This window comes from Eimeria necatrix, genomic scaffold (assembly GCF_000499385.1).
Source record: "Eimeria necatrix Houghton genomic scaffold, Enh_scaff210, whole genome shotgun sequence".
Classification (NCBI taxonomy): Eukaryota; Apicomplexa; class Conoidasida; order Eucoccidiorida; family Eimeriidae; genus Eimeria; species Eimeria necatrix.
Genome location: NW_013655129.1, coordinates 44,515 through 54,224, shown reverse-complemented (window position 1 = coordinate 54,224; position 9,710 = coordinate 44,515). Strand labels below are relative to the sequence as shown.

Sequence of the window (9,710 nt, the reverse complement as noted above, 5' to 3'; positions counted from 1 at the left end):
AAGGGACTGAGAGCACGTAGTCGCAGCTGCGGGCGCCGTGCACTACACTCGCCCTGTTGCCGGCGCTGTCTCCAGCCCCAGTCTCCACGCATTTCCACGAATTCACGTGTGCATATAAAATAATAATCGATTTCTCTTACTTTTTGTCTGGTAAGAGGGCCCTGTCCCCCTCCAGTCTTGCGACCCCTCGTAGGTCGCTGGCTAGCTATCCTCTCTAGAGCACTAACCAGCCCCATTGTAGTGCCTGTGCACTACAGCAACACCGGACGAAGAAAACGACCTACACCGCCCACCAGATGTCCAACGCGGAACAAGTTATATGTTGAAACTATACTCATTAGCATTGACTGAATTATTTGTGCGCCTATCTCTATGACTGCATTGAAGAACAAAAATGGTCGCAACGCACGAATTTGTCTCAACACTGCGGTCCACTTCAAGCGGTTGAAATTCGTCGCGAAACAAGTGTTCATCAGGCAATATCTGGAAACTTATTTGCTTGCTCAAGAAAACGAGTAAGGATAAAGTAAGGGACGATGAAATTATTGATCGGGTTTCTCCTCGTTAAATGGGGATAGTAACGCCATCGCTCCTCGCTGCGGGTCACAGCCGAGAGAGGACATAGGGCATTAAGCTTAGAAAACCCACAAAAGTTTTCATTTTTGCACTTTCGGGATCAATAAGAACGCAGAAACGTGTAGTGAAAGCTTGCCCATTTGAAGTGACCCGGCTTGTAGATGATAGCTAGGTAGCGACCTACAAGGGGCCGCAACACTGGAGAAGGACAGGACCCTCCCAATAGGATTAAAATAGGAAAAACTGTCTATTGGTTCTAATGAATACGTTAAATGCGTGGAAATTGTGTGGAGACTGGGGCTGGCGATAGCGCCGGCGCCAGTGCGGGCCTCCTCCCAATAGGGCCTAGGAGACGAGATCCCAGAGTGGGGCGAATCGAACAGACAGATTTGAAACACATAAGAATTGTTGTATTGTGATGGAATAAAGCTATAGCGTCCGAGAAAAGGGGCTATGCTAGGCGTAGTTTGTAGGCCTGCTCGAGGGGCAGGAAGCAGCGTAGTCACAGCAGTCGGCGCCGCGCACTACATTTGGGGGCTGTTCCGGGGATGAAATCTTTGTTTTTTCCGAACTTGGGAGTAGAAATACTATGTTTTAATAACTCGCGCCTAGAAATCTTTGCTCGGTAAGGGATGCATCTCGGCAACGGACGCGTTATTGGCCCCACACCGCAGGAGACTCCTACAATGTCAGTCAACAAAATGCCGAGCGAGTCACCAGCCCATCATCGCCACGCGACACCGAAGCCCACCGTGACAGAGCAGCCGCATGGGCGTAAGGAGGCGCCCCCGCAGGCGACACCTTTGCCCAACGTTACGCCAGGGGACAGTCCCTTCATCACCTGGAACCAATTGCAGTTCGTAATGAGTGTGATAAGAACTGTATTAGGGGGAACCGGAGCATCCAGCGAAACGCCTCCTATACTACCTGAAGACGGCAGCACTATGATGGCCTTTCTGCTGCGCATCGAGCGCCGGTACACCCAGATGAGATTGGAACCGCGCGAGTGGGGAAATGCACTTATAGACCACCTTGTGGGCCCGGCTGTAACGTATTGGATGTATCTACGGAGAACTATCGACCTAAGCGACTGGGCAACAGTACGGCGCAGGCTTTTGGAGCGGTTTCACAGGACAATGTCGCAGAGTCAATTGTTAAAGGAGTTGGCTAAAGTACGGTGGAATGGTAACCCGAAGGAATACACGGACCGGTTTGCGGCTGTAGCGGAGCAAGCGTTGGATTTTGCCCCCGACAAACTCGCGAAGTATTACTGCACCGGGCTACCGACAGACCTCCGCCTTTCAATAACCAATAACGGAAAAGTGAAATATCAGTCGTGGGAACAAGCGGCAACCGCCGCAACACGGTTCTACGAGGCCAAGCAAAGTGTGCTGGAACTCCGAGCAAGGATCAAGCGAGCCATTAGGGCGGCCGTCCATGTTAGGGGACTTGGTGAGCGCCAGGAAATTGAAAATCGTTCTGGGGGAACCCACGCTAACTGCTTTGAGTGTCAGGGTCGCGGACATCCGGCACGTGTCTGCCCTAGCAAAGGGAAACGTACCAGACGTCCGGGGGAAATGTGCAAGAAGTGTGGCGGTGTGGGACACTATGCTCGGGACTGCCCTACGTATGAACGAGGCCGGCCCTAGCAGGTGGACAAGAGCAGTAGAGCGCCCACCCGTCCTAGCACTGAGAAGACGGAACTGTCGCTTACCGCCTCGCTCTGCCTCCCACCTATGAATCTCAAAACGTTTTCCACGATTCGCAGCTAGTTCCCTACCGCCCCCGCCTTCCCGCTTTGGTTCCCTCGGCAGCCGACGCTGCCTGGCCTCCTATCCACGTTGCAGCAGGCAATCCCACAGAGGAATACGAAGTCGACTATGTTATGGACCAACGCGGCTCGGGAGATGCAGCCCAGTACCTCGTGAAGTGGCGCGGGACACCTGAAGATCAAGCCACATGGGAGCCAGCTCATCACCTTACCGGCTGCCCGGCTTTGCTTCGCGCTTGGCGCCGCCGCCAACGAAAACGTCTTCAGGCTCGAAACAACATTGGTCCTTCCGAGGCGTAGACGTATGGGTCCGCCACGTTCCAACTCCTGCAGCACAGGCACCCTTCAATGAGGAGGGGGGAGGGAGCGCTGCGCTCCGCGTGTGCTCACGACGTCAGCTTTAGAAAAGCACAGAGATTGAAAAGGCAAAAATAATGTGTTTTGGGGTAGGTCTCTCCAGTCCGGCAAGGGGGGAAGTTGTAGTGCACAGGCACTACAATGGGGCTGGCTAATGTCCTAGAGATGATAGCTAGCTAGCGACCTACAAGGGGCCGCAACACTGGAGGATGACAGGACCCTCCCAATAGGATTAAAATCAGAAAAACTGTCTATTAGGCGAATCGAACAGACAGATTTTGAAACACTTAAGAATTGGTGCATTTCGATGGAATAAAGCTATAGTATCCGAGAAATGGGGCTACGCTAGGCGTAGTTTGTAGGCCTGCTCGAGGAACAGGAAACAGCGTAGTCGCAGCAGTAGGCGCCGCAGACTACACGAAAGGTCGGGATGGGGGCGTCTGTGGGCCGGGCTCGAGCGGCTGGGCTCGTTGCTTATGGCATTATTTTCTCCTTCACCTCCATTTTTGAGTGCATTCATCTTAAACTAAAAATTGTGAATAAATTCTAGTAAGAGCGCTAGGGGCAGATTTCTGCCTTTCGTGATCTCTATCACGTGCGCTGCAGGTTCTACAGTTCTGTGGTGCTGCATAGACAGCTAAAGATAAAGGTCTACGCCACCCACCAATATATCCGACGCACAAAACGTTATATGTTGAAACGCAACTCATTAACGCCGTCTGCATTAGTTGTGTGCCCATTCCTATTACTGTATCGAAGGACAAGAATCGCCACAACGCACGAATTTTCATATGGCACCGCGCTACACTTCAAGCGATCGCCATTCGCCAACAAAGAAGGGCTCATCAAGTAGTGTCTGAAAACCCGTTTCTATGTTCGAGAAAAAGAGAAATAGTGACACAGGAGATGAAGAAACTATTGGTTGGGCCTTTCCCCTTCAAATGGGGCCTGGAACTCCGTGGCGCCTTGCTGCGGGACACAGCCGAGACAGGATATATCTCCATTGCATTTCATTCAAAGTACGTATAAAAAGTTTCATTTGTAAGCTTCCCTGATCAGTAAGGACGCAGAAACGTGCCATGAAACAAGCCTGCCAATTTGAAGCGACCTGGCGTTAGGATGTTCAATCTGTTCTAACGGGCAGCCGCGGTATAGGCCATCACTAGACCACCGTCACAGCTACATACAGTAGGACGTAGACAGAGTGTTGAAGTTAGACGAGAAAAGGTTAGTCCTAGTAGGCATGCACACGCCTGGAAAACATCAAAAATAGAACCTGGCAGCATATGGCGTGTATCGCCAGCGCCTTCGCGTTACGCCCCTATACAGTGGCTATAAAAAGGTTCAACTTCATCACTCTTCAATATAAAACGATAAAACATTAAGAGATATTTTTTGCTCTTCCGTGCTGGACTATTTTTTGGATAAAACTGGCATTGCCATTGAGATGCCCATTCAGTGCCCTCGAACTGCACAGAGGCTGACAGTTTAAAAAAGCCCGTAGGCAAAAAGCATCATTATGAACCCAACAGCAAATGACGGCCTGACTGGCGAAGCCCCGTTGCTCTCCTCAGTGCCAACTATGGCTTGAACGATCTTCTGCCACACCTCTTCCCTGCAAATCCAGACACCACAGTGCATCACTTAACTCCATGAGAGAAAATACTTCGTACAAAAGACACAGTCCTGCTATGATTTCGATACACTTTGGCTCCTATGCAGCCAATTTTGTGGCTTTGTTCTGTGCCCCTACTTGAATGGCGGTTCTCCCGCGGTCAGCGCCTTAGGGTTCGTCAAGCAGATAACGGCAGTAGTAGTAGAAGGAGTATCCTCTTCACCTTGAAGTCTTCTTGTTGAGCTCCCTCCGTCTGGGGAAGTAAACCCGGCTGCTGTTGTGCAGGTGACAAAGGCACAGCTGGCTACAGGACTTGTCTGAGGGTTATAGAGGGCGACAAAGGAAACAGCCTGCTCGGTATATATTTGAGGGTCATTCAACGCTTTGTACGCTGGGGGCAGCTCGTTTTTGAAGAGAGAAAACCCGTCCTTCCAGTACTGCACTGCTGCCTTGCAGTCGTTCTCGCCGCGGTAGTACGCGAAGGTTCCCGTTAACTGCTTGGCCTGGGCGCTTTCGGTTCCTTCCTTCACATAATATAATGAAAAGCCAAGCGTACGCACAGTCTCTTTCTATGTGCGCCAAGTCTGCAAGACATTGCTTGAACAAACGCCCCAGAACTCGCGATAGCAGTGCGCCCACGACACGGCTTACCTTTGTTATTATTTTGCAGATTTCGGTCCACAGCGTAGCAGGAGTTATATCTCGTACAGCGGCAGGGGTTTTCGGCAGCACTTGTGCTCCATCAGTTGCCTCCTCAAACGCAGCGAGTCCCGCAGCGGCCCTCTCCACATTCATTTCGCTTAAACAACTAATCGTTTCTGAGGAGAAACTCGAACATCCACAGACAAAATTATGAGAAAATGACTTAACTTAAGTACGAAATATCAAAAGCGTTGTGAGTTCAACTGAGTTTTGGAGGCAGATGAGAGCAATACGCATACCTGCTGCTCCCGTTGTGCCAGCACTTGCTGCCTTGTGTCCATAGAACACAGGCACGAGAACGAATGGAATAAAAACGAGACGAAACATCTTTGATACAAAAGATGCTAGAGAAAAAAGGAACAAGGAATGAGATCTGAAAGGGATTGATGAGCGTTATTTCCCCTTGGACACTGGACAATTGCGCAGTATGGGGACGTCGGTGGGCCCGCCTCGAGCGGCTGGGCTTGTTATTGACGAGATTCTTTTCTCCTTCACCTCGACATTTGATATTATTCATGCTAAACAAAAAAATGTGGACAAATTCTGGAAGCAGTGCCAGAGGCCAGTTTCTGGCTTTGGTGATTTCCACCACGTGCGTTGCAGGTTCTCCAGGTTCTGCAGTTCTGCGGTACCGCAACACCGGACGAAGATAACGACCTACACCGCCCACCAGATGTCCAACGCGCAACAAGTTATATGCTTAAACTCTACTCATTAGCATCGACTGAATTATTTGTGCGCCTATCTCTATGACTGCATCGGAGAACAAAAAGGGTCACAATGCACGAATTTGTCTCAACACTGCGGTCCACTTCAAGCAGTTGAAATTCGTCGCGAAACAAGTGTTCATCAGGCAATATCTGGAAACCTATTTGTTTGCTCAAGAAAACGAGTAAGGATAAAGTAAGTGACGAAGAAACTATTGATCGGGTTTCTCCTCGTTATATGGGGATAGCAACGCCATCGCGCCACGCTGCGGGTCACAGCCGAGAGAGGACATAGGGCATTAAGCTTAGAATACCCACAATAATTTTTTGCATTTTAGTGATCAATAAGAACGCAGAAACGTGTAGTGAAAGAAGCTTGCCCATTTGAAGTGACCCGGCCTGAGGATGCTCAACCTGCCCTAACAGTCAACGACGGTATAGACCACCACTAGATCGCCGACACAGCTACACACACTAAGGCATTCACACGGTGTTGAAGCTACACGGAAAATAGTTAGTCTTAATAGACATGCATGCGTGTGGAGAACAAAAATGTAGCCCGGCAGCACATGGCGTGTACCGCCAGCACCTGCTCGTGATACCCCTTTACAGGGGCTACAAAAAAGTTCATCCTCATCACTCTTCAATAGGAACAATAAAACATTCAGAGAGATTTTTTAGTTTTTCTTCCTGGTTCACTTTTTGGATAAGACGGGCATTGACATGTCCATTCAGTGCCCGCACTCTCCACAGAGGCTGACAACTTAAAAAAGACCGTAGGCAAAAAGCATCATAATGAACCCAACTGCCGATGACGGCCTGACTGGTGAAACCACGCTGCCCTCCTTAGTACCAACAATGGCTTGAACAATCTTCTGCCACTCCTCTTCCCTGCAAATCCACACACAGCAGAATGCATTGATCACTTAACTCCATGAGAGAAAATGTTACATACAAAAGACACAGTCATGCTAGTTTTCGGTTGCACTTTGGGTCCTGTGCAGCCGAACCCGTAGTCCTGGGGTGTGCTCCTACTTGAATGGCGCTTGCCCCTCAGTCAGCGCTTCCGGGTTCGTTAAGCAGATAACAGCATTATGAATTTCCTGTGAACTTTGAAGCCTTCTTGTTGACCGCCCTTTCTGACTTCTTGAGAGTTCTGGGTCAGTGGAGTCTGCCGCTTTTGTGCATGTGACAAAGGCGCAGCTGGCTACAGGCTTCGCCTGAGGGTTATAAAGGGCGACAAAGGAAACGGCTTTGTGGCTGTACACCTCAGGGGTATCCGAAACTGTGTAATTTGGAGGCAGCTCGTTTTTGAACAGCGAAAACCCGTCCTTCCAGTACTGCACTGCAGCTTTGCAGTCCTTGTTGCCGGGGTAGTACGCGAATGTTCCCTTTAACTGTTCGGCTTCAGTGCTTTCCTCCGCTTCCTTCATATAATAGAATGAAAAGCAAGACAAACCCGGCACTTCTTACTACTTGCGCTGTAGTCTGCAAGATATTGCTCGGCTACTCGTCCCAGAACTCGCGAAAGAAATACGCCAATGATAACGCTCACCCCCACTATTATTTGGCAGATTTCGTTCCACAGCGTGGCAGCTGTTATCTTTGATCCAGTACCAGCGCTTTTCGGCAGCACTTGTGCTCCATCAGTTGCCTCCTCAAACGCAGCGAGTCCTGCAGCTGCCCTCTCCTGATTCATCTCGCTTAAACAATTTATCGTTTCTGAGGAGAAACTCCAACATTCACAAAATACTGAGATAAATAGTGGTACGTAGAATAGGAAATACCGAAAGTGTTGTATGAAGAATATTTTCGTGGAAGACATGAGCAATATGCAAACCTGCTGCTCCCGTTGTGCCAGCACTTGCTGCCTTGTGTCCATAGAACACAGGCAGGAGAACGAGTGGGATAAAAAGGAGACGAAACATCGTTGGTATAAAAATGCTACAGAGGAAAAGGAAGGAGAAGGAATATCTGAAAGAGCCTGGTGAATGCTATTTCCCCCTGGCCACTGGACGAATGCGCAGTATGGGGACATCTGGACCAGGTTCGAGCGGCTGGGTTTGCAGTTGATGCCATTATTTCCGCCTTCATCTCCTTTTTCGAGATTATTCGTGTTAAACAAAAAAAAATGTGGAAAATTTCTAGCGATGATGCAGGGGGCGGATTTCTGCCTTTCGTGATTTCCACAGCGTGCGTTGCAGGTTCTCCAGGTTCTGCAGTTCTGCGGTACCGCAACACCAGCTGAAGATAAGGATCTACGCCGCCCACCAGCACAAAAAGCTATATGTTGAAACGCAATTCATTAATATCCTCTGAATTACTTATGTGCCTATCCCTATAAGCTTATCTGAAGAAAACCGGCACAACGCATGAATGCAATTCAACACTGCGCTACATTTCAAGCGGCTGAAATTCGTCGCGAAGCAAGCGCTCATCAAGCAATATGTGGACACCTCTTTTTTTTGTTCAAGAAAAAGAGAAAGGATAGGGCAGGAGACGAAGAAACTATTAATTGGGCCCTTCCCCTCTAAATGGGGATCCCAGCGCATCCATCGCGCCTCGCTGCGGGACACAGCCTAGAGAGAAGATTTTTCCACGGCATTACGCTCAAAATGATTATAATAATTTTTATTTGTGCATTTTCTTGACCAGTAAGGACGCAAAAACGTGAGATTAAACAAGCCTGCCCATAATAAGTGACCCCGCGTGGGGATGTTCAACCTGTCCCAACAGACAGCCACGGTGTAGAACACCACTAGATCACCGGCACGGCTTCACCAGATAGGACATAGGCAGTGCGTTGCAGCTACAAGGAAAATCGTTATCCCTTCTAGGCATGCATATGTCTGGAAAATACCAAAAGTGGAGCCTGGCAACTCATGGCGTGCATCACGAGCATCTGCCCGTAGCAACCCTGCACAGTGGCTATAAAAAGGTTCCTTTCCGTCGCTCCCCAATATGACTGATACAACAATAGGAGAGATTTTTTGGCCTTCGGTGCCGTGTTACGTTTTGGATAAAATGGATAAAACAGGCACTGACCTGTTCATTCGGTGCCCTCACACTGCACAGAGACCGACAGCTTAAAAAAGACCATAGGCAAAAAGCATCATTATGAACCCAACTTCCAATGATGGCCTGACTGGCGAAACCCCGTTGCTCTCCTCAGTACCAACTATAGCTTGGACAATCTTCTGCCACACCTCTTCCCTGCACATTCAGGCACAGCGCAATGCACTGATCACTTGCCTTTACGGGAGGAAATGTTACATGCAAAAGACACAGTCATGCTATGTTTCCGATGCACTGTGGGTCCTATGCAGCCAAGTCTGTGGCTTTGGTCTATGCTCCTACTCGAATGGCTGTTGTCCCTTCGAGAGCGCCACCGGGTTCGTCAAGCAGATAACGGCAGTAGTAGAATCCTCTTCACCTTGAAGTCTTCTTGTCGAGGGCCCTTCGTGGCTTTTTAACATTCGTAGGGCAGCAAACTCGCCTGCTTGTGTGCAGGTGACTAGGGCGCAGCTGGCTACAGGCTTCGGCTGAGGGTTATAGAGGGCCACAAAGGAAATGGCTTTTTCGGTGTACACCGCAGGGTTTTCGGGAGCTGTGTACGTTGGGGGTAGCTCATTTTTGAAGAGTGAAAATCCGTCCTTCCAGTACTGCACTGCCGCCTTGCAGTCTTTTCCGTTGGGGTGGTAAGCGAATGTTCCCTTTAACTGCTGAGCCTCAGTACCTTCGCTGTCGGCCTTCAAATAATGGAGTGAACAACAAAATGAAAGTTTCACCTCTTGCTACATGCAATTCAGGTGCAAGCAAGGTGCACATTGTCTAGATGTGCTCGTGGGAGGGCTTACGCTAATAATTTCTTGGCAGATTTCGTTCCACAAACTTTCAGCTGTTCTTCCTGTTTCCTGACCAGGGTGTTCTGGCAGTACTTGTCCATCAACAGTTGCGTTCCCAAACGCAGCGAGTCCCGCAG

At 49.4% G+C, this 9,710-nt stretch overlaps 4 protein-coding genes across 4 annotated transcripts in view; 1 reads left to right on the top strand and 3 right to left on the bottom strand.

Moving 5' to 3' along the window:
* Positions 1 to 1,208: 1,208 nt before the first annotated feature.
* Positions 1,209 to 2,647, top strand: ENH_00028900 (hypothetical protein; the record flags this gene model as incomplete). The annotated part of the gene is made up of 2 exons (XM_013584816.1): positions 1,209 to 2,028; positions 2,391 to 2,647. 2 exons carry the CDS (start codon positions 1,209 to 1,211, stop codon positions 2,645 to 2,647), a joined length of 1,077 nt encoding a protein of 358 aa, XP_013440270.1.
* A 1,545-nt stretch (positions 2,648 to 4,192) lies between these two features.
* Positions 4,193 to 5,348, bottom strand: ENH_00028890 (SAG family member; the record flags this gene model as incomplete). Its single annotated transcript, XM_013584815.1, has 4 exons — positions 4,193 to 4,319; positions 4,458 to 4,843; positions 4,971 to 5,137; positions 5,261 to 5,348. 4 exons carry the CDS (start codon positions 5,346 to 5,348, stop codon positions 4,193 to 4,195), a joined length of 768 nt encoding a protein of 255 aa, XP_013440269.1.
* A 1,144-nt stretch (positions 5,349 to 6,492) lies between these two features.
* On the bottom strand, positions 6,493 to 7,656 carry ENH_00028880 (SAG family member; the record flags this gene model as incomplete). Its single annotated transcript, XM_013584814.1, has 4 exons — positions 6,493 to 6,619; positions 6,764 to 7,155; positions 7,290 to 7,450; positions 7,569 to 7,656. 4 exons carry the CDS (start codon positions 7,654 to 7,656, stop codon positions 6,493 to 6,495), a joined length of 768 nt encoding a protein of 255 aa, XP_013440268.1.
* Positions 7,657 to 8,814: 1,158 nt separating this feature from the next.
* Positions 8,815 to 9,710, bottom strand: part of ENH_00028870 (SAG family member) — a gene marked incomplete at both ends in the record, with an annotated part of 1,839 nt that continues 943 nt past the window's right edge. Inside the window, one exon of the mRNA XM_013584813.1 lies at positions 8,815 to 8,941. Within this exon, the coding sequence (XP_013440267.1) occupies positions 8,815 to 8,941 (127 nt within the window). The remainder of the gene's footprint in view (positions 8,942 to 9,710) is intronic.